The sequence below is a fragment of the Psittacula echo genome (assembly GCF_963264785.1).
Source record: "Psittacula echo genome assembly, chromosome: 2".
Lineage (NCBI taxonomy): Eukaryota > Metazoa > Chordata > Aves > Psittaciformes > Psittacidae > Psittacula > Psittacula echo.
This window is the reverse complement of record NC_137737.1, coordinates 21,112,201-21,136,061: the sequence shown is the minus strand read 5'-3', so window position 1 is coordinate 21,136,061 and position 23,861 is coordinate 21,112,201. Positions and strand designations below refer to the sequence as shown.

The window sequence follows — 23,861 nt, the reverse complement described above, 5'->3', positions numbered from 1 at the left end:
AAGTGTAAAGTCCCAAGCCTAATGCAGATATTTAGACAGAAGAACTGTGCTGGCATCAGTGGTTTGGGGCTGAAGAAGGGTGTGCAGGTCTTACGTCTTGTCATGACTGAGCCCACATCCACAAAATCTTCTCAGCCTTTCAGGTTAACACACCCAAAACACTCTGCTGTGGATCAAGTGCTTTATGTATTTATGTTCAGTTGCAACTGCAGGTCGGTAAAATTGGCTTGAGCATGGGCTTTGGAATGCAACCCTTATATAGGCAAGTTGTGTTTGGGTTCATGTTTCTTGGAGGCTTGCATGCAAAATTGCCTTATTGCTTGAATTGATACCTCTAATTAAACAGATTCATGTGCTTCAGTAGTTGTCCTTTAGTATTACAGCTCAAACTAATGCCCAGTGTAACTCTCCTTAAATGACTGGAATTATGGGGAGGTAGGTCTCTCTTTCTCAGCGACTTACAGCAACTTTCTGAGTGTTTTTTTAATGGCATTTCTAGATCTAAGAAGTATGTTCTTGTCTCTGGAATAATCCTATTCTTTTTTTAAGTATGTGATGTCAGAAAGTAAAGATGGAAATCTTAGTGCATCTTTGGCGATATGCATAAAGTACCTTAACTTTCATCTTATGTTTACAGTTTCATGTTTTGCTTCAGTTCTTAGGTGGTGCATCTTGGTGGTTTGTAAGTTTGCTTTGTTTTTCAAAAAAGTATTAAAGTAGGAAAAAAAATTCTGGATTATGCAAACAAATTTTCTTCTATATATGGTGATGTAGGTCAAGTATTCACGGGTTTGATTCATCCTTCAAATTAAACACTCTTGGTAAAATTTTAATTCCTTTTTGGTAGAATAGAATTGTCTTTGTTTAAAACTCATTGTTATGGAACATTTTAAATGTTTAGTTGTATGGAGTCATTCAAATAAGAGATAGACCCTACTTCTGCATGCATGAATTAAAAAAGAATTAACTTTTCTGATGTCATTCCACTGATGGGAGGAATTGGAATAGTTAAATATATGCAGAAGTATTTGCAGAATTGAAGTTTGTCTGTGACTTAGCAAATCCTTGCATTTCTATGGCAATCTGACAATAGGTTGGCTCACTTCACTGGTTTAGTATAATTTAATTTTCTTGGAAATGTGTTGTAAGATTACCTCTTATGGAAAGCAAAGATGATTACAGTATGCAAGTCTCCCTCCACTCCTTAGCAGTAGAGCAGGAGGATGGCAGAAGAGATCCAACTTGGCAACACATGGTTCCATTGAAGGCTCTTTGAGCTTTCCTTGCCATGTTAGCTTCTCAGATATTGTAAGGTTATTCTCACCAGATTAATATACCAAATCTATTAAAATTAAAAGTTGGTAGGTTTTGGGGAGGGTATTTTGCTCTTCTCCAGTAATACAAACATATTGAGAAATCATTTGAATAATTTTATATACAATTCAATTAAATAAATGTCTGTGGCCTAAATTGTGGGGATTACTTTTCTATTTTAATGTGAAAAAATAGTAGGAATATGTGAAATGATGTGACACAAAGAAATCAAATGATGATTATAACTTCACTCCAAACAGTAAAAGCAAAGCAATGCAATGACTTTATAAGGATCAGAGCAAATACTTCCATATATAGCATACTCAATAGCATCTGGAATTGTAATAGATGGACTTAGCATTAGGAGGCTGCATGATTCTGATCCTTCTCATCTACATGGATTATCAGAAAAGTCTGCACAGGAATTTTTCTCCTTGGTTCTGTGTTCTGTCATATCATGGTTAAAGGCTTGGTAGCAATGCCTTTCAAAAATCACATTTAGTATCTCCCAAGTAACTGTGTTACAAAGGAGAACCAAAGTTAGTTCTGTTTTTTTCTTTCTAGCAGAGAGAGGCTTAAAAATAAAATAAAACATGTCAACCAAGAGAATTTTTTTTTTCCCCTCTGTCGAGTGACAGTTTTATTGTGTTATGCCCAAGGCTTGATTTTTTTCAAGCACCTTAGTAACGAGATAGATAAAAGATATTCTTTGACTGGAATGAGCTGAAATGTTTGAAGTGGGTTGTTTTTGTTTCTAGATATATTTACAGTTAGTTCAAGGAATGCTGAATTCTAAACTATGAATAACTAGGAAGGCAATATTGATGAATATCTAACCTGAGTTTGTGATGCACACAAAGTGAAATTTTAATAGCTATGTAGGGCCATAAGTAGATATTCTGAGCACGGTGATTGCATGAGCAAGAAGGGACCTCCCTACAAAGTTATTTAAAATTTTATAACTCTCTCCTATGTGTAGTTCCTAGGACAGGGGCTATAACATTTTAAGATGCCTTGACAGAGGACCAGAACATAGCCAGGCTGGTAGAAGGACAGGCCAGGAAAGGTACTTGAGCTGTTGTCATATTCTTTTTTTCTTTGCAGAGGGTTTCAGTCTGTTTCTGAGCTATGTAAAAATGCAGATGAATAGCATTTGTCCTTTCCACTATCCCTTGCCATCACTAGCCAGCAGTGAAATCTGCATGTGTAAGTATGCAGACCATTTCTTGCCACTTTTTTATACCACTGCAGGGTGGTTTTTTGTTTGGACTGGTTTTGGGGTTGTGTGGTTTTGTTTTATTGGGGTTTTTTGTTGTAGGTTGTTTTTTGTTTTTTCTTTTAGAAATTCTCCCATGTAAAATGGTAACCAGAGATACACAAGGTACTGTCCTGTTTCCTTTTGTTTACAGCTACAAGCTGTGTGGTCCACTCTGAAAACCTTATGTCAAAATCTGTGTCAGAACCTATAAAAATTTCTTTGCTTTTTGGTCAAGGAAAAAGTTCTGAATGCAATGAATAATTGTGGATTTATTATGGAATAATTTTCTGTATGCTCAATAGTAAAATGTTCTTAAGGAACACCTGGATAGGATACAGAAAAGCTAAAAAATCATTATTAGTTTTACATAGCTTAAAGAAATATGAATATATTGTTGGCTTAGGTTTCTATTTTTTGGCCACTAGTTTATGCCACTTTACTGAAAACTCTTACGTGTATGTGTGTAAATGTAACAGGATTGTAATCAATAGAATTGCCCATCAACAAGCACAATTTGTATTAGCCATGGGCAGGGATTCCCATTCATTAAATCTGTGGAGGACAAGCCTTTATCTATTTCCTGGATGTAGCCCGAAGCATCCAACATGTCATAGATTAGATAAATTGGGCCTGGCATGCTTCTGTTTCTGGAAAATAAGACAAAATTTTGTCCTTTGTGTTTTGTTTGCAAAAGCAGTGGTGCTTTTCCCTCACCTATAGAGGAGGAAAGGAGATTATTTTTCTTGCTTGAAAAACTTTTTAAAATTATAAGCATGTTTTGCATAGAGATACAAAAAAATGGACCTGCCAGCATTTTCACAATTATCAAGAGAAGGGCAATCAGCCTACTAACTGCCACGTCTTCCAGTTCTCAAAGCATTTGCCTACATCAGCTCCATTAGGTGTAAGCTTGCCAAAATTAAAGCTTCCATAGCCCTTATTTATAAATAGCCATTTTGTTAGAACTTCTCCACTGAAAAAGAATGTATTCACTTTCCCAGAAAGATACTAGCCCTGTGGTCAAGGGATTTTTGTGGGCTGCTGGAAACCCAAGCTAAATTCCTTGGTGAAATGAATACACATTTACACGAACATAAACTGCTCCTAAAAGAGATTATTGTGCAAGTATCCCGAGTTTAGTCAACAGTCCAGCTATTAGGACATTTCTCTGAGGCATTAGACTTACAGCAGACTTCAATACAGGCCTTTGATTAAAATACAGACCTTGATTTCTTTCACTTTTTGAAACTTTTATAAGGATCCTAAGATTTGCTTCCATAATAAGTAGATGTGGCTTACATACGGATCTTCAGAGAAAACAAATTCTTATGGAACTTTGCACCACAGGAAGAAAGTTAAACTTTACAGTGTCTTCCACCTCTCTCCTATTCACAAGCAATGGCATAAGCCAAAATGTCATAGAGGTATAGTTATGATTAGTTATCTGTAACTTTGCGATTGCAAGGGCATGTGCAACACCAAAGCCTGATTTGAGGGAGATTGGAATTCTTATTTCATACTGGCATCAAGCATGGTTTCAAAATGGTCCTCTATGACAGAGAACAGAGGCAGCTTTATAGAATTGAATTCAAGGTAGTCTGATTTGTCATGGGTTTCTCTGCTGCAGAAGGGTCATGGCTGGAATATATTAGTGAGAATGGAGGTAACCTGCTTGTACAGTGGAGCATTTAGGTGTTCAGAGAGTTAGTCAAATGCTGTTATTTCAAGCCCTCATGCCTTTGGAATTTATACTTTCTTTCTTTTTTCACTTTTTTTTATTGACAGCTCAGAGTGTTACTTAAAGGTGAATTTTTGTGGATTCTTATCAAGAACCAGATTTTGATGGCTCTGAGCTCTGGTGCTTGAGTCTGCCACCATAGACACCGTGAGTTCACTGTGCCATAAAGCATTTGCAGGACCTCCTTTCATTGGCATCTTTAACAGTCTTTCTTGCTCTAATTTGTAGGGAGTTTGATTCAACTGTGACCTCACAGCATTCGTATATATGGGCCAATGCTCTTACCAAATACTGTATAAAATATGTTAATGTGATCTTTCTCATAGATAGGAAAGCCAATTTTTTCTTCACTTGTCCTAATGAAACTTTTTTATGGTATCTATGTTTTAAATTTCATCATAGTGTGGGTTTTTTTGCTTACCCTTTTTGAATATAGAGACTTGCTGGTTTATGGAGTAGCTAATTTCTTGATTGTAACTGTGTCTGTGAAAGCATAATCCCACAGTTTTTGGAAGGAAATAAAAACACTTAGTCATCAGGATATACTGTGAACTAAAACTTAGAAACTGTTTTCCAGCATATCATATGACAAATGTTTATCTCTGTTTAAAAAGAAAAAGAAAATCATTTGATTTGCACAAGAGCAGTGTGTGATTACAATAAATTGTTTTTGGAAATGTTGTTAGTATTTTCCAGATACAATAAATTGTTTTTGGAAATGTTGTTAGTATTTTCCAGATACAATACAGTCACACAACCATTACTTTTAAAGTATGTTATAACATGTCCTATTTAAACTTTATTGAAATTAAATCTGTGGCTAGATATAGAATTTCCATAAAACATCTGCTTAATTGATTCTGTCCAAGGTTCAGATTTCTCCCATTGATTTCCAACATCCTATTCTTTTATTTACATTCTTGTTCTGCCTGCTGCCTTCTTACTTCCTTTAGCTTCCCTTCCTTTCCTCTCCACTTTTCCCCCTCCCAAATTTGATGCAAACTCCTTGCCCTTAACATAATCTTGAGGGGTTTATGTTTTATCAGCACCTGCTCTCCTTTCATGGTTGACCCCTTGTTGAACTCAAAAATCTACTGCAATCCAGAACTGGTCATCATTTGCATCCGTAGTCTTTGTCAGACAGATAAATGTGTTGATCTGTACAATAAAGCAAAGGTTCCAAGAAAGGCAGTGTTGATCTGCAAATTTCTAGTGAATTAAAGGACTCATCTCTTCATGCTGGAAGGCTGCTATCTTGTTAGGATGCAATCACTGCAGTTAACCTTCAGTTTTGGGCAATGTGGCAACAAAGCGACATCTGATTTCATGTCTCTATAAGACTGTGTGATGTAAGCTGACTTCAGCTGCCTAATGCTGAAGGGAGTGACTCTGATCTTCAAATATTCAGGTGGTACTTAACGGGAGACAGGAAGATTTTCTCTCTCCCCAGAGTGCAACTGGCCCTTCCCTCCCCACCCCCCTTCCCTTTTTATGTTTTTCTTTTGTAATTGCCTGCTGATGAAAATCCAGAGATTAGTCATTGCTGGACACAGTGCATGTGTGCTTTGAGATGGCATACAATTCTGTTCTAGTAAGGTTTAAACTTAACAGTTAACGAAGCATAACTCGTCCCCTGTGTCTGTGGGGACAACAGACTGCCAAGAATTGCCTGGTGTTTGCTTCTCACTACAAAGCATGGGTTGCCTGCTAGGATAACTTCAATTTTTCATCAGCTGCTTTTTCCCAGTCTTGGTCACAGATGGAGCCTCAGGCTCTTGATTTCCCCCCTCACCCTCCCCGAACAGCTCTATCTCCTGAGGGCTGAACTGGTTTCGTTTCATTAAAGCATAGTAGAAGTTATATGAAAAGTTATATGGGATTTAGAGACAATTAGGCCACGTGATCTAATAGTTGGGGTTTAGGGTTCCTGAGAAAGAATAGTATGAAAGATATTAATGTTTGCTGGTTTGGTCTACTTTTCTTCAGGCATTTCATTCAGAGTGAGAATTCAGGTATTTCATTGGTGGGAAAAGTTCCTAAGCCAAATAACTTGAAGTATTTTTAATTTAGGAATGCATATGAGAAAACTGATATGATGTATAATTTATCTCAACAAGTATCTTCCAAACCACCATGAGCTGAATAGTGATTTATGTTCAGGAGATTGTCTTTTAAAACCCACCTCTGTCTACTGTGGCTCTGGCTGTGCTCACTATCCATTTGTAAATCCTGTACTTTGGGTTCCATTCTACTTTTTCAGTGTTCAGCACAAAATGATACTTTATTCTGTCACCTACCTATGAAAGAACATAATCTAATAGCTTTAAACATATATATGGGATTTTTGTGAATCAAAAATTCTGATATTATGATAGTTTCGGGTGTGTTGTGTAAACGTTTATGTCTTTATGCCCAGGAAATAAAAATGAAAAATGTGGTTCTATTTCAGTAGGTATGCATTTTTCATTTTTGTTATGAATATATACAAAATATGTATATTTTGTATACCTATGTATGCAAAACCTGTGAGGTTAATCCCAAGGGAAATCCTGTCCCAGTCCATGCAACACTGGCTGAGATTCACAGGGAGATATTTTCATGTCCATTGCTGTGTGCTACCTGTGAGACCAACAGCCACGTTGATCTACATAATGGTAGACTTTCCATCACTATTCTGTCTGTGCACCTCTTTCCCTCCTTCCCTTCCTTCTCTGTGATGCTGACTTTGACCTGGCCAGACTTTGCTCCTTTGGCTTGGATTCTGCCATCTTTCTCCTAACTTAGTCACTTCCCAAGATGATCTACCTTCAATACAACAGCAGGAGTTTTACAGCTATCAGAAGAGTGAAGTGATGCTCTGGTAACATGCAATAACTGTTGGAATTAAGTTCCACTTGAAATGTGCAAAAAACTAATTCCAGTGAATTATTAATAGAATTTATTGAAGTTGAGCTTTCTCAGTGCTAAATGAAAGATGCATTGCTGCACAGTGCTATCCTCCTACAGCTTATTAGTAGAGTGTGTCCATTTCATCCTATTAGTAATATATTTGTCTCAGTTGTATGCTTGTTTCATTTCAAGACATCGGAAGTTGTTATTTCTTTTCCAAGCATGCTTTTGAAAAATGGCACTTTTAAAATTGTTAATATATTCATCATAAAAATGGAAAATTCTTTGAAAATCTGTTTGCAATACAGCATTCTTCTGATTAATAACCCTTGAAAATCTGTGCTCATTATACTGTAAACATGACCTTTATAAAAACATCAGAAAAATCAAACTGCAGAATATGCCAGGTCAAGAATATTTTAAATGTCAAAAAGTGTAAAGCTTTACAGTTAATGTGATTTTTAGAATACTTGGCTGATGCTTGTATTTTTGCTTTATTTCATTTATTTATTGGGAGGCGGGGGAGGTTGTTGAGTCTTAGCAGTTAGGATCTGTTGGGAAACTGTGCCCTTAATGCTGTTCAGCAGCTTCCTCCACGTCATTCAATACCTAGATCCATTCAGTTTGTAACAAGATTTTTGCTGAGCCCGTAGCTGGTTAGATCCGGTAGGGTCTAGTAGAAATCTAGTAGAGGCCACTAAGCACATACTCTGACCCACTGGTTAGGAGACATCCGTGATGTGCTAGTCAGTAATAGTGCAGTCAGTGTAGCACTGTAAGAAAATTTTTTTACTTGCTGAAAGATGTAGAGAAGCACAGTATATGCAGTTATGGGGACATGTGCATTTGTAACACTGTGCCCTTCCTCTGACTTCATTGAATTGCAGTGCTTCTCTGAAAACACTCATGCTTCCCACACAACTCAAGATACACCTCAGCTTGAGTCTGAATGTAAATGTTTCTGCTGCAGACTGGGAATCATACTGTGGGTAGCTGCTTTATGTGGGAATAACTACCCAAGATGAAGACATTATGGTAATGAGAAGAAAAGGGAAAGCTGATTTATCTTTCATATGCGGACAAACTTTTCTGGCCTGCTTGGGGATAGGAATGCCTATATGTATTTCTAGCTCACTCCAGGTGTAAGGCAGGCTTTTCACTTCCTTGGACTCACTTTCTTACTAAAGAAAGTAGAAATTTCTGTAAAACATGGGCAGTAGGGGAAAGTACATCAGAATATAGAGGTGGGAATACATAGTTTGCCAAAAGAAAAGATAATTATCAGTGTAGATATGGAGTCATTGCTCCACTCATCTGCCCTGTAGCATTTATGGTTGGTGTCGTGGTTTAAGCCCAGGCCGTAAATTAGAACCACGAAGTCTACTCCCCCCCCCCCCTTTCTTCCCCCTGCTCCTGGAGTGATGGGGAGGAGAATCAAAAGACTGCAACTCCCATGGGTTGAGATAAGAACAGTTTAATAACTAAGGTATAACACAAGTCACTACTGCTACCACCAATAATAATAATGATAAAGGAAATAACAAGGGAAGAGAATACAGCACCTCACCACCCGCCGACTGATACCGATACCTCGCCCCCCACCCAGCAGTGTGCTAGCCCTTCCAGGTAGCTCTCAGTTACATCCTGGGCATGACGTGCTGTGGTATGGAATACCTCTTTGGCTAGTTTGGGTCAGGTGTCCTGTCCCTGCTTCCTTCCGGCTTCCCCTCCTCCCTGGCAGAGCATGAGACTCACAAAGTCCTTGGTCAGACCAAACATTGGTGTTATCAGCTCTATTCCCAGGCCGAAAGTCAAAACCACAGTGCTGCACCAGCTACTAAGAAGGAGAAAAAAAATGACTGCTACTGCTAAACCCAGGACAGTTGGGAGGGAAGAACAGGTTTTGACATTGTCTTTCCTATAATGAGATCACTCAAGTCTGAGTGAAAATCGTAGAATCCTAGAATAGTTAGGGTTGGAAAGGACCTTAAGATCATCACGTTCCAACCCCCCCTGCCATGGGCAGGGACACCCCACACTAAACCATGCCACCCAAGGCCTCATCCAACCTGGCCTTGAACACCGCCAAGGATGGAGCACTCACAACCTCCCTGGGCAGCCCATTCCAGTGCCTCACCACCCTCACAGTAAAGAATTTCTTCCTTAGATCCAATCTAAACTTCCCCTGTTTAAGTTTGAACCCGTTACCCCTTGTCCTGTCACTACAGTCCCTGATGAAGAGCCCATCCCAACATCCTTGTAGCCCCCCTTCAGATACTGGAAGGCTGCTATGAGGTCTCCACGCAGCCTTCTCTTCTCCGGGCTGAACAGCCCCAACTTTCTCAGCCTGTCTCCATACGGGAGGTGCTCCAGTCCCCTGATCATCCTTGTGGCCCTCCTCTGGACTTGTTCCAACAGTTCCATGTCCTTTTTATGTTGAAGACACCAGAACTGCACACAATACTCCAAGTGAGGTCTCACGAGAGCAGAGTAGAGGGGCAGGATCACCTCCTTCGACCTGCTGGTCATGCTCTTTTTGATGCAGCCCAGGATACAGTTGGCTTTCTGGGCTGCGAGTGCACACTGAAACCAGCTCATGTTCAGTTTCTCATCACCTGACACCCCCAAGTCCTTCTCTGCAGGGCTGCTCTGAATCTCTTCTCTGCCCAACCTGTAGCCATGCCTGGGATTGCTCTGACCCAGGTGTAGGATCTTGCACTTGGCATGGTTAAACTTCATGAGGTTGGCATCAGCCCACCTCACAAGCATGTTGAGGTCCCTCTGGATGGCATCCCTTCCCTCCGGCGTATCAACCGAACCACACAGCTTGGTGTCATTGGCAAACTTGCTGAGGGCGCACTCAATCCCACTGTCCATGTCCATGCATGAAAATGCATTCAGTTCTCTACTAGAGTAGTAGAGGAGGCTGTTGCAGTGCTCAGAGCATTAAGTTTAGGAACCTAGGGATCAAATTCATTCACCTGCCACAGATTCCTGTATGAGCTGTGAGCAGGTGACTTATGCTGTCTGCCCTAGGATCCTAGCTGAAAAATGGGGATGGTCTCTTGCCATATAGGAATGCTCTGCGAATTAATACCAGAATTCCGTAGAGTAATATAAAGCTGCTGAGTATTTGACATTTGTTTTTTTGTTTTGCAAGGCAAATGGAAATGAAAAGCTCATCCATTCTCAGGAGGGAGGAGAGGCGGTTCATGGGCATTTTGCTTGTTTATCTTCTCCAAAGCCATGACACTGGTGGTCTTGGGCTTCCTGATTGTCTGGTAGCTACAATGGCTGGTACTTGGTATGGGCAGCTGGTAATAAGCAAGGCAGCCAAATTAGACAATTTCTTGTTGTTTCCTTCTACTAGAAACAGCCAGAACTTTACAGAAAGTGGAACATTTGTTTTGGATCATTTAGTTTTCAGTGATCCGACAGCTTCCAATAGGGAAAAAAAAAGTCATCCAGATTTGTCTGACCAACTGGAAAAAACCTCAAAGGATTCTGAAGAGCTCGATTAGGTAAGTCATGTTGCTAAAATAAAAAGCTTAGTTGCTGCCCTTGTGCAATTTATAATCCATAGAAGATGTTGCTTGTAGTGAATTAATGGAATTCATTGTCAGGCAGTGTTACGTACTGAAGTTCAGATCATGGGTTATTTTCAGTAGATTTTATGTAATAAAAAAATAATAATATTTTGTTTAGTAAAGTGTTTCCTGTGGGCCATAGCATATTCTTGATATGAGGAGAAGGGGATAATACTTTATGTGGTTTTTGGAGGCTCTGACATTAGCATCCTTCTGGACTGAAGTAGGTAGGGTCTTCACCACTGTGCACTTTGTTCCTATTCAGACAGACTGGACTTTATTGTCTGTAACCTGGGCCCACCTGTCTGTTAATGCAGGAGCAGGAGAGAAGAAGGTAGTGAAAAGGGAGCAGAATTGTCTTCTGAAAGTAAGGAGAACAATGAAAGAATAGATATCAGTGTATTCATGCAATTTTTCCTAGTCCAGCATCATAGTAGTAATTTCACAGCATTCTATGCAACAAAAAGAGAAATCTACTCCTTTAGGTTTACAGAGGGGTATATTTTTTAATTAAAATTCTTATATCAGGTTATATGATTTTATTTTATAAAATGCTAGTAAGTGTGAAAAAAAGACTGAAAACCCCAATGTGATGCATGACCACAAGCTTCTAAAACTACTACTATTACTAATAAAAAAATTTCTTTTTCTAAACTCGCTCACTTTGCAGGAATTGCAGAATAAATATTGTCTCTAGACAAAATAATACTTTGAATAGTAGCAGATGACCAGTGATTTAAACTTTCCAGGTGAATAGTGTGTATGCTGAAAAACGCACTCTGTAAATAAATAGTGCATATTGTTCTGTGCCAAACTGAAGGAGTTCTAGTTTGGATTAAAAAAAAAAAAAAAAAAGGTGGGGGGAAGCAGGAATGAGGTTTGAAAATATTTGAAAATATTTTTGTAATGAGTAATATTGAATTGTTTGGATTTGGATATTTGAAATTTGCCTATATTTAAATAATAAAAGTGGTCAAGTATCCAAGTACAAACTATAGAATTTAATTTTGGGTGAAAGAAATGTTTCAGCTGACACAATGATTTTTATTTTTTCCCCCTAATTGTCTTTATTTTTTGGTTTGGGCAGTGAACTGAAAAATCAATTACACTCAGATCTCCACAGCTGAGACAGTGTTGCATTCATCCTCTTCAAAGTGACTATCCACTGTTAACATTACTAACAGCAAAACTTATGAAAGGAAAGCTTGTATTGCCACACAATGTACTTGATCCTCAAGCTGTCTCAAGAGAGCCAGCAGGATCAAAGCTGGTGTGGTTGGAACCCCATTTTGAGGGTGTTTCTTTTTCAGTCGGTGTAAAATATTTAATACAGTTCGGTTTTTTTCTTTCTTTCTTTTCTGAAACTAAGAGGGATTGTATGAAACAATATGTTTAAATGTGGATGTCCTCATTTTTTAAATATTTTCAGGATTACTTATTGGGATATTTATTATAATGAAAGCGCTCTCCAAGATAAAGTCTATGAACCATACAGGTGTTGAAAGCACTTTGTTTTAAGATCCTTATTTCCCTTCCTAAAAAAAGAAGAAGAAAAAAAACCCAAAAAAAACACACATGCACACAAACCAACCACAACAAAAACCTTACAAGGAACGGATTTTCTGAGCAATAAATTCTCAACAGACATCATGTATTTGTTCTCACATGACCTCTTTTCAGTCCATATGGAATACTCTGTATCCTATTAAACCTTTAAAAGTGTATCTGTTTATGTACATAAAAAGTACAGATTGCCTGTTAGCTACCTTTTGTATGCTGAGTTCATATTTTAGTCATTTGAGTACTATAATAACTACTAATAAGTAGTTCAGTGATTAGGCAAAGCTTACTACTTATTACGAAACTGAACATACCTTTAAAGTGACAATTCAACAGTTTTTAAGAAAAGTATCAGTTGCAAAAATGAAGACTATCATACAATTATAAAAGGGAGTACCCTAGTGACTATAACTCATGGCAAATTACATTAAGCTAATTCCTAAAAGCCAGGTCTACAATTCATGTTACATTGTCTTTTTTTATATCCCAGAGCAGGTTATTCTTTTTGTCTTTGGATATCTTTAAATTTTCCATTCTATCAGATTCTCTACAGACCTAAGTGTGATATCTAATATTTTAGATAAAGAATGTTCATTATTCATCATGGCTAGCCTACTGTTCTTAAATGTTTGTCTTTATTGCCTTTTGAAGAAAACCCTCTCAAATATATCTTTTGTTTGGCCCACTGGCAAACTAAACTCATAATGAAATTAAAGTTCTAGCTGATACTGAGTTACCCAAATGTAAGATTCTTTGCATTTATAAGATAGAACATATACCTTCTTTTTTATACTTTAGAATGGCCTGAATTAGTTTTTTTGAAAATTTTCTAGGGAAAATAAATTTATTTGGCTCAGATTCTATCCTAATATATCTTAAGAATATATTGTAATGCTTACTGGGTATGAACTGTCAAATATTAGGATCCTATATAAAACAATATTACTGATACCTTTTGAAGTTATCTTTTTAAGTTATCTAGAAGTTAACTTGTAAGTTGGAAACCAGTGATGCAGTCCCAGCTTACTCCACTGAGTCATACCAGCTGAAAGGTTCTTCGAGCTCCTGCCAAGGCAGAATGTGTATATTGTTTTGACCTCAAGTAAGCTGTATTGGGAGAGGCGTGAGATGGGCTGGAAAACTTGGGAATTATCTGTATCTTGAAGAAACTAAGTTATGATACTGAAAACAGACTCCAGGATGTAAGGAAAATTGGACTTTACTTTAGGTTGTCTCTGATGTATTTAAAAAGGCTTGTATTTAGATGTGGCCAGAAGGAAAGAATTGCAAAGTAATGAAGGAATCGAAATGGAATTCTGCAGAGATTTGCTTTTTTACTCAGAGTTTATGGTGGTAATAGTTAATGATGGAAGAGCTGCAAAAGGTTTAGATTAATGGAGTATTAGTTTAGAGTTCCTGCCCAGTTGACATACCTCCAAGTTCCAAATGATTTCAAAAAAATTATCTACATTGTTTGTGTCTGCAAAATTTGGGCTGGATATTTCCCAAGGAGAGACTATTTGATAATAGAACTGGTGATTCTTTTTCTGAAAACTGAACCTGCAGTTGAGTTTAAAGGTTTGGGGATGAGTGTGTGTGAGGAAAGGCTGTGCAGGGGAAGGTGCAGCATATCTTTCTCTATAGCCAAGTTACGAAATATAGCAGTAAGTGGTTGCCAAATTGTTGAGTTGTGTGTTAGGGGACCTGAGGGACAAGGATGTTAACTTCCTCCAGAAACACTAAGAAAACTTGTTATTTCTTATCCTGTATATAAAAACTACTCTGCTCTCTTATATCTATTTATTTGCATGGGAGACTTTCTTATCAGAAAATGATGTTTCATTGAAAGCAAAAATTTCCCACAGAAGGTGTTATTTTTTTGTAAGGAATCCTGACAGAAATGTCTTTAAGGCCAAAACATCAGCATTTTTAAAGAAATCTGGTTTCTTCTTTTTGGAATGACTTCTCATTTTAAAATTTATTTTCATTTCCATAGTGAAACATGGTCTCTGAAGTCAAAACTCGGAACAAGGGGAAAACAATATTTATTTATATTTCAACTAAAAAAAAAAATATTATAATTGATTATGGAATGAACAGTTTGTGGCTGAACCTGCAGTGGTGAAGTTCATGTCATTATATCATACCAGGTTTCTGAAGAACTGCCTGAACAGGCTGTGCAACAAAGAGTATGAACCTCATGTTGCACACATGGCTTTGCACCACATAGGCTGTCTGTGCTCAGAGCATAATGCTGTATTGCAAAACAAATTACCTAGTGGTAGAGCAAAATGTCTAGTCCCAACTGGAGATACAAAAGTGTATCCATGTGTAAAAATGCAGCTTGATTGACACTAGGGGAGTTCTCAAAAACTGTCTCAATGAGATATAGGAAGGGGCAAAGGTCTGTAGAAAGCTTTTCTTCAGATTTGTTTGCTCATGATTACCTTGGATGTGTACCCAGTGCCTCTGGCCAAGAGATTATCTTGTCTGTGATTTAAATTGCCTGAAAACTGAAGAAATGAATGATTAATTCAGTCTTGGTTAAAATGCTGAGATAATGAAGCTTCTACATTGTATTATATTATTCTTATATTTCCTGCAAAAAATTAATTTCCCAAATATCTACAACATTGATCTCGCATTTAAGATCTGAACGTGCTGCAAAAATTCTTCCTCTTTAGAAAGAAATTAGACTGTAACCTCACTAATTTGTGATACTGGAATTAGTAAATATGTTAGTATCCTCCTATTTTAGGTAATTGTAGCATGCTACTCATAAAATATAACTTCAGGCCTGTACTGGCCTATATTTTGTGGAGACAGTTAAATATCTTAAGCCAGGCCATGCATGCACCTAGGTTTTGGCAAGGATGTACATATGAACTTCAGGTTCAGAGCATCAAGCACAGGCTGTGGACAAAGTCTGTGGTGTGGGTTGTTATCCTATCTTTATTGATCAAAGTGGAGCTCCTGACCTTGCTGGTTGGAAGACCGCAAAAAGGCTGACATTGAATCTTCATTGTATGCTGCTCAGCATTGTTGCATCCGCACAGAGAAAGCTGTGAAGGTCTTTCTGTAGAAGCTTAGCATACAGAACACCAAAACAGTCATAAGCAATCCTCATGGTTGCTCACCTCAATCCAGTGTTCAGTAATACTAGATAACTAAAAAAAGTGTATGTCTTGCTATAGTAATTTTCTAAGCATGCTGTTGTCACACATAGCACCACTTATTTTCAAAGTAAATTGCTCTTTATTAGGTTTAGTGCACCTCTCTTACTTTACCTTCAGTTTGACTTTCTTGGTTATCATGTTTTCATCCTATCATCATTTCTGCCCTTTATATTGCCTTCTTTATGATAAGAATTTATCTGTGTGTTTTTCAAGAACCTTTCCCTGTGGGATTCTACCCCTCCCCATCTCTCTGCTAATGTATTAGATGGGAAGTAGTTAACGTTCACATTCCCAAATGTTGTCCAAAGGTTTTTCAGTTAAGCTGAGTCACAAAAACAGTTGCCATTGCTTCAGGTTTTCTGTTGCCAATTCTAGACTACATCTCTGCTCATGTTCAATGGAAAGAAGTGCTAATTTTTGCAGCCATAAACATTAGAGAATTTCTTTCAAGCAAAAGCTCAGATTTCATGATACCTATCACATGCTCCATCGTTCAGGGATATGCCTGACACTATTGCAAAACCAGAGAAAACAGAGAGCAGCTGTGCTCCTGAACATACTAATTTTCTGTGCCACTCTAGCCAGGACTGTGGTAGATTTTAAACTCTGTTCCAGAGGCTGTGAGTTCCAGCCAAGGTCCTGCCGAGCTGGCTGAATTTTTCCATTTAAACTGTGTTCTTGTCCCCAGATGATCTGTGCAGCCCTGGCTGGCAGTGGCAGGTGTGTGAGCGCCTAGTCATGCCACAGGGAAGGATCACACAACGGAAATATTTTATCCTTCATAGCATGGTATCCTAGGAGAGTATGGGATAGCAGTGCTGATGCTCTAGGTAATCAAAACCTATGAGTCTTTCCTCCATAGCACGGAGATAATACACTCAATGAAGTGGGTCCCCAGGCACAGATGATATTTCTCAGTCTAGTTTGCATTTTCATCTGTGAGTTGTAGGATATTTAACCTGCTTCAGATTCTTAGCTATTACCAGGCAAATGCTCACCTTGGCATTTCTGTTATTCTGTACAATCTCAGGTGCAACTCAGAGACTTATTAAGTTTTATATTAGTAGGAGTGATTTCTTCCCTTCATTATATGTGAGAGGAAAAAATATTTCCAGCATTTAAAAAAATTACTTCATTGGTCTTTCCTATTCAGAGAGAATAAGATTGGCATGTTCAACACTATCCTATCATCATTCTGACCTGTTCAATTTATTTTTATGCTGGTTTTGTAATAATTCCATGGGAATGTAGCAATTGCCAATCCAATCGCAATTATTAAATATTTGATTCTATGATAGTGAGCTGTGGAAAGCAGAGCTGCTTGCCCTCTGCTTTTCTGTTGCTCATATCCTTAGCTGCTGCATTCAAAGAGTGATTTGCTACACTTTCAAATTGAGGAAAATGTAAAAATTAGTCCAAAACCAGCAGTTACTCTATGGCAAAACCTAACGTGAGCTTGGAGCGAACCCTCATCCAATACCTTTAGTTTACTGGTGGGTAATGTTTTCCTTTCAATGATTTTTAGTGAAATCTTTCACAGAGGACCTGAAATTTGGCAAAACACAGTCTCTGAAAATTTGGCTCCAGCTGATTTTATACCTAGAAGCAGAACTGTGGATGATCTGTTACAACTGTTTAATTAAATCCTATGCTGTTAGCCCTCATTTAGACATATTTAATGGCAAACCTTGTTAGCAGATTTGCTGGCCAAATACAGAGAGATTCTGTATATCATTCTGACTATATTTGGTCTTTTAAAGAATGTATGCGGCTTGTCTAATGAAGTGTCTGTATGCATGAAAGGAAAAGACAGATTCCGGCTCTCTTCCCTCTGTTGATCTGTCTGCCTGTGTCTCTGTTCAGTTAGTGGGGTAAAACTCCCCTTACTTTTTTTTGTTTTAAAATGTTTCTTGTATTCTTACAAGCAGGTTTTTACAGTCTGCTGCCTGCCTCTCAGTTTAGAAGAACACTGGCATATTTTAACAGTTTCCTAGGATCCAAGTAGTCTTTAATTAACAGGGAATTGATGTTTTGGAGTGCAACCAAAACATGGGAGACATTGGAAGCCGAGAACAGGCTTGGATCCTTACAGTTTCTAGCTGGCTGTGGCAAGGAACAAACAAATAAGTAAAAGAGGGTTCACTGCAAACAGGTAGTGACTTATTGGTATGCAAGAGGATTTCCTCATTTGCATCATGTTCTCACAGAGCTAATGGCTGGTACCATTAGCCAGCAGGAACTTTCTGCTGCACAGAGCCTGAATCAGCTCCATCCCTTGCAAGAGCAGAAAATGTTTATCGATACCTTCCCATAAACAGGATTTTGGTGGCTGCTGAAACTGTTCTGAATTTAGATTTGTATTGATCAGCTGTTGAGGCAGCAAGGTATGTTGTGTTTGTGAGGTTTAGGTTGACTCTGAAGCTGTAAAGCTTTGGAGGGTTGAGCAATTGGGTTGGGATGAAACACTGAAATCATATCAGAATGAGACTAGCTGAAGTTGTAAAAGAAAGTCAGACATACACTGAACTATATTATTCCAGATAGTCCAGGGAGCGAAATGGATTATTAGTTAATTTTGAATAATAGTAGACTGATATCTGAGGCAATTAACTGGCAAAGAACTATAACCAACTGTCACTAAGGCAACTGTGCTCTTTTTCAGTAGTGCCATAATTTGTGGCCAAATAAAAATGTATTTGTTTAATCCAGTATTGGCTTTTTATTGTTTCTTTTTGGGGTTGGCTTTTTTTTTGTCTTCGCCTTAATCACAGTACTCGCTGAATGGTTGTCTCTTTCTACACATAGGTGGTACATGCCAGAGCCCTGCTCTTCCAGCCCTAGTGCGTCCTCCTGCTCCACCTTTGCAGCCGTCGCTGGATATTAAACCATTTCTTCCGTTTCCTCTGGACACTGCCGCAGCAGTCAATCTCTTCCCCAACTTCAATGCAGTAAGTACACTCCTAACAGTTACTGTATACCTCGGTGAGCCACAGTTTCCATGGAAGACTCAAGAGGGCACAAAGTAGAATTTTATGTACTCAATTAAACCTGGAATATCCTCTCCTTTACTGAGGGCCAAATAGCTCTTTCAGATACCCTGCTAGGCCATAAATTAAAGCCTAGCTGAGTGTTAGTCAGAAGTAATATAGAGGAAAAAAATTATATGATCCCAAGTGACATTCAATAAAGTTGCAGGCCATATTCAGTCCCAGGGCTTGTGAGTTTCTCATTTTAATTTAAGATGTGCAGAGTTTCGCTCGCTTACAGTTTGCTGCATCTCTCAGAGAGTGAAACTCTCAGATTGATGGCATTCTACATCCCATCTCCAGCAGGCTTCCTGAGAAATACTTAAAATGTATAAATTGGAGGGGCTACAAAAGATAAGACTGTTGGTGCAATTAAAATAAGAATGAGAACAGCATTAGCTGGTATATAAGCTATTAACTGGCAAACAGTCCAGTGTATTTTTTCAGGTTAGGTTATGTTGTTTCTCATGCTTTAGGTTAAAACAAGGTTAGTTATTTCTTTAATATTTTTTTTTTATTTAGTCATACTGTGATTATAGAAATCTTATTTGCCCTTAAGTATTTTCATTATTTTACTGACATTTGTCATGAATGTTTCAATTTTCCTGTTTCTGGATGAGATATTTAATGCTTTAAAAAAAAAAAAAAAAAAGTCTGTATTGTTTTTATGCTTATTTTGACTTGATAGAATTATGCCTCTTTTTAATTTGAAGGTATTCTGGAAAGTCCTTTTCCTTGTGTACATTTACTAGATATAGGGGAAAAAAAAATGTGCGCGCTTACCTATTTTGAGAGACAGAAAGGGGTAGAATTTGCCATGCCAAAACAATTCTAATTAACATATGAAAACCTTAATTATAGTAATTGCCAGTAGTAAAAGAACATGCCCATTTTAAAAGCAAATTTTAGTAATCAATAGCAAATTCCCATAATTAAATGTTAAATTATTTACCTTTTATGGATATTCATTTTACTTTCAAGTAATTAAAATGAACTAATTGTAAAAAGTATTTATGCAGTCTTAAATTCAGGCAATTAACAGCATTAATAGAGATCAGAGAAACTATAAGCTGCAAGTCTTAAAATGCTCAGAAACAATGTCAAAGAATTATTATTATAAAGAAACTATAAAATTTTAAACTTTATATAGGTCTACAGCAGAATTTCAAACAGTAGTGGTTTTAATCAAGTTACTGATAACTCAGACTTGTTCAGAATGCTTTAGGGGAGGGATTTTCACCAGTTTTGCTTTGTGATCACTGTTTATATTTAATGCAGTAGGCCAGCTGAATTTTTAGAAATTGACTATTAGATTTATGGAGGTTTCCTTTCAGGATTTTCCATAGTTTAGAGTTTGATTGTTTTGCTAATTGGTTAACTCTGCACAATGCAAATGCAATTTTAATGATGGATTTTAATAAATAGTTGATAAGCTTCTGTTCTTCCATATATTTGCTGGTGTTTTTTTTCTTACAATGGCTGATTTTACCCTACAGGTATTTTGGGGGAGGGGGGAGGAATAGAAGGTGTGCTCATATTAATTTGTAAGTAAGAAAGTAAAAATAGACTCCTTCCAAACCCTGTTTTTCCTGAACATCATCTTAGTAGTATATCATTTGGTATAAGCACTGTAGTTGGATTTTACGGACTTCTTCCCTCTTCAGTTTTTCAGTAAACTGAGCCTACGTTTCAAGAATGAGACTAGCAGCCCCTTTTTAACAGCACTCTGAACTTTGTTCCCATGCAAAGAACTGCTTCCTGTGATGTGTGGCCATCTGTCAAATCCACCTTTGATGAATATGTCAGTCCTGAATGTGAGGATGCTATAATCAGAGCTGCTGTCACCTGCTTTGCTGCTCGTAGTCTTCGCCTTGCAATGTGACCTTTGCCTTCTTGTCATGTATGCTGACATGCAGCATCATCCTCAGTGTTCCCATTTCCATTCTGAACGGTGTATTATTGAACGCTGCTATGTTTAGCTCATATGACAGAACTGGTTAATGGCATCCTCCAAACATGTAGGCTAGCTGAGAAGTTCTGCGTATTTCCAGTTCTTTCCAAGCTGGCAAATCTTTTGGGTACACATCAGCTGCTGCTCAGCATAATCAGCCTAAGGAGAAGGTAGTGTCTGACAAGGGCTTCAAGTATGTGAATGTGAGACAGAAAGCAAGTGTTTAACCCAAAAATGATCTTTGTAGATAGGCATGCTCATGAACGATTGTAGCTGTTGATAATACTGTATATTCATTGACAGTCCTACGCAGTGTCAGCAGAAAAGCATTTATGTTCTATGGCTAAACCAAAGTCAAGCAGGTGATCAGTAAAAGAACACCTGAACTGGACATTCTTTTGATAATTTAGCTTTATCCTTGATTGAAACATCAAGGTCATAGACTGTGTCTTGGGAAATGGATTTCTGAAAACTTCTTGACCCTCTCACAGTTCCACAGGAACTGATGAGTTTGTAGCATGTAGTCCAGAGTTTTGGCCATTTACTGGCCACTATTCAAGAGCCTTTGCTTGAGAGGAGCATGATCAAGGAGAAACTTCAGTAAAAATTCAGTCATGTTTCAGAGGAAAGAAAGTGGTCTCTCTTTATGGCAATCTGAACTTGAGAGTTTGGTTCTGACAGGCGTGAACGTCTGAGCTAATCAGGCTAAGATCACAAAAGATAATGGAGGAAAATGGGCAATTTCTCCTTTTATTTTTGTCTTTTTTGAGTGGAGAAAAATACAGGAGGTTGGTTGCAATGCAGGCAACCTGTATGTCTACTTTGGCATGAGGTAAGTGAACTCTGAAAGTTCCCATTCATCTTCTTTTGGACAGGTCTTTGATGAACCATGTCTAGTGGAAGGTGTCCCTGTCCGTAGCAGGGCTTTGGAACTAGATGATCTTTAAGGTCCCTCCCAGCCCAAACCATTCTGTGATTCTGTGCTCTCTGCTGACTATAATGAGGGACCAGCTCAGCTGCATCTGCATTTAGTTAGATGAATCCCACATTTGGGACAGGTCATAAGCCATTCACAGCTGATACATTAAATTCCACTCAGAAATCAGATGACAGAAGTGCTGACATTGAATGTTTACAGAGGAATGCTCCAATTTATCAAGCTTCTAATTTTATCTAAGGACAATCTTAAGGGTATTTGGGGATTCAGATGAAATGTATAGAAATATCAGGAGAGGTGAAAGCAAAAGTAACTTAACCAGTGGAGAATTTCAGGCACATTCAAAAGAACTAACAAAACCAAATACTGATTTTCAGTATCAAAAATAATAATACTAAGGTGTCGCATTTTATAACAATTTTTTCACTGTATTTCAGTTTCTTACAAACATAAGATTATTACTGCTGATTTTGCTGTAAAGCAAGCTCAGTTTTTGCTGGCCGCCTTTGGAGAAAACATTCAGCACTGATTTCAGAGAATACAAGAGATAGCATGGGGTGTGCAAACCTTTATCAGTAATATCTTTGGACACTGAGGACAGGTAGAAGTAAAGGGAGTAACCTAAGAAATGCTGGGAAAATAACATGTGAACCTTTGAACTGTTCTGCTTGAGGAAGAGCTCTTTCTATTTATATAAGAAAGTATAAAGCAAACATAGCCATTAACAATCTGGTTAGCTAAACAGTTGTAGGTGCTAAGCTCTTAATTGTGAAGCAAATGGGTACCCTGAAGTCCTATATAAAAAGAAATTTTAACAACACAGCTGTTTAAACTGAAAACAGCCCAGTGGTGCAGACCCTGAAAAGTCACAAGTTCATTGCAAGGTTATCTGGTATAAAAAGATGAATCAAATGTATGGGATTTAAACGGCTAAATTTTATGAATGAAAGAAACTACAACTTTAAAAAATGCTTATGTAGCCTTTTAAAATATGATTTGAAGATTGTCAGAGGAATAGAAAAATAAACTGTCTATTGAAAAATGTTTGGGATCATTTAGCAAACATTTTGTATACTGCTTTTTCATCTTCAAATTGAGACGCTCTAAGTCTGTGTGCTTCTTATAACTGGTTCTTAGAGAAACAAAGCTTTAGCAGTTGTATTGAATATGTGCTGGTCCATGGGTGCATATGAATGTGCATATGTAGTGTTTCTGTTCATGAGCCAGTGGTTGGTTTACAAAGCATCGAAGTCTAGAAGTTAATTAACTTGTAGGAAAACATTTGCATTTATAGAGTCCCTGGCTAAAAGGAAATGCTTCATTTTGCTAGACATCAGTGTCAGCTGTAAGTGATCCTTCCATATTAAAAAACCTCAGATCTCTTTCATGGTCTCCAAATCCCATCATCCTCAAAGCACAGGTGTATCAGAAGCCAAGTTTTGCTTATTTCTGAAGCTCTCAGAGTTACATATTTCATCTTCTTGAGAGACAGAATTGAGTTTACAAATCCGGGAGTTTTGCTGTTACTAGGCGGAAAATCAGAGAGTGCATTCCACTCCTTGTCCATTTATTCTCTGAAGGATATGCTGACCATTTTTCTGAAAAAAATCTAAAAAATAGATTACACTTTGTAGACTGTAGGAAAAGGTCCACAGTGTTGAAGATATGAGTAAGTGCTTGCAAGCAGAAATAGGGTTGTTGCTTGAAAAACTCCATCCTAACTCCATGTGAATGCCTGATCTCCCCTTGTTGCCAATGAAAAGTTTCCCAAGTTTCCAAGGAAGTATCCTTTGGAAAGAAACATGATAAAAACATAGACTAGAAATGTATGACTTGGAAGAGCAGTGGCAATGTCAGAACTGCACTAAACTGAACTATTACTCTACATACATTTCTTTTTCATGATCCTGTAGTAATCCTTGTTCAGTCCCCTGATTTTTGCTGTTTGCTTCCTTGACACCAGTAGCCCCAGGTGCAATATTGAAGTCTCAGGCTCCAGCAGAAGCTTGGGTTAGGGTACCAGTGTAGTACCCCTTGCTTCTCAAAAACCAGCCTGTACAACATGCTAGCAGCTTCCAGGGCAGCACAAAGGCTGCATTCTCCATTTACAGAGGCAAAGCTTTTGTTTGTAGGTATTGGTGGCAGGAAATTATGGCTGGCTTGTTTCACGGGGAGCTGTTTTTCTCACTGCTTTGGTCTTGCTGTCAGGCTCTGCCTGGCCTGCTAATAATCACTGAGCTAGCTCATACGGAGTTTGTGGTTGGTTGGGGAATGCACTCTTCTCCCATTGTGTCCAGACAACTGAAAGAAACAGTGTAGAAAACCTGCTTGCTGACAAGTATTTCTGGGAAGTTTATGCCAGGAAATGTGGAGAAAAACCTGTCAAAAAGCTGCCAGAAGACATTTTAAAAAACTTTTCCTTAGG

At 38.0% G+C, this 23,861-nt stretch overlaps 1 protein-coding gene across 2 annotated transcripts in view; it reads left to right on the top strand.

Moving 5' to 3' along the window:
• ZNF385D (zinc finger protein 385D) overlaps positions 1-23,861 on the top strand; it is a gene marked incomplete at its 5' end in the record, with an annotated part of 434,342 nt that overhangs the window by 277,341 nt on the left and 133,140 nt on the right. For both annotated transcript variants that reach the window (XM_080639318.1, XM_080639317.1), the window contains one exon: positions 18,328-18,470. In XM_080639318.1, the coding sequence (XP_080495444.1) occupies positions 18,328-18,470 (143 nt within the window). The remainder of the gene's footprint in view (positions 1-18,327; positions 18,471-23,861) is intronic.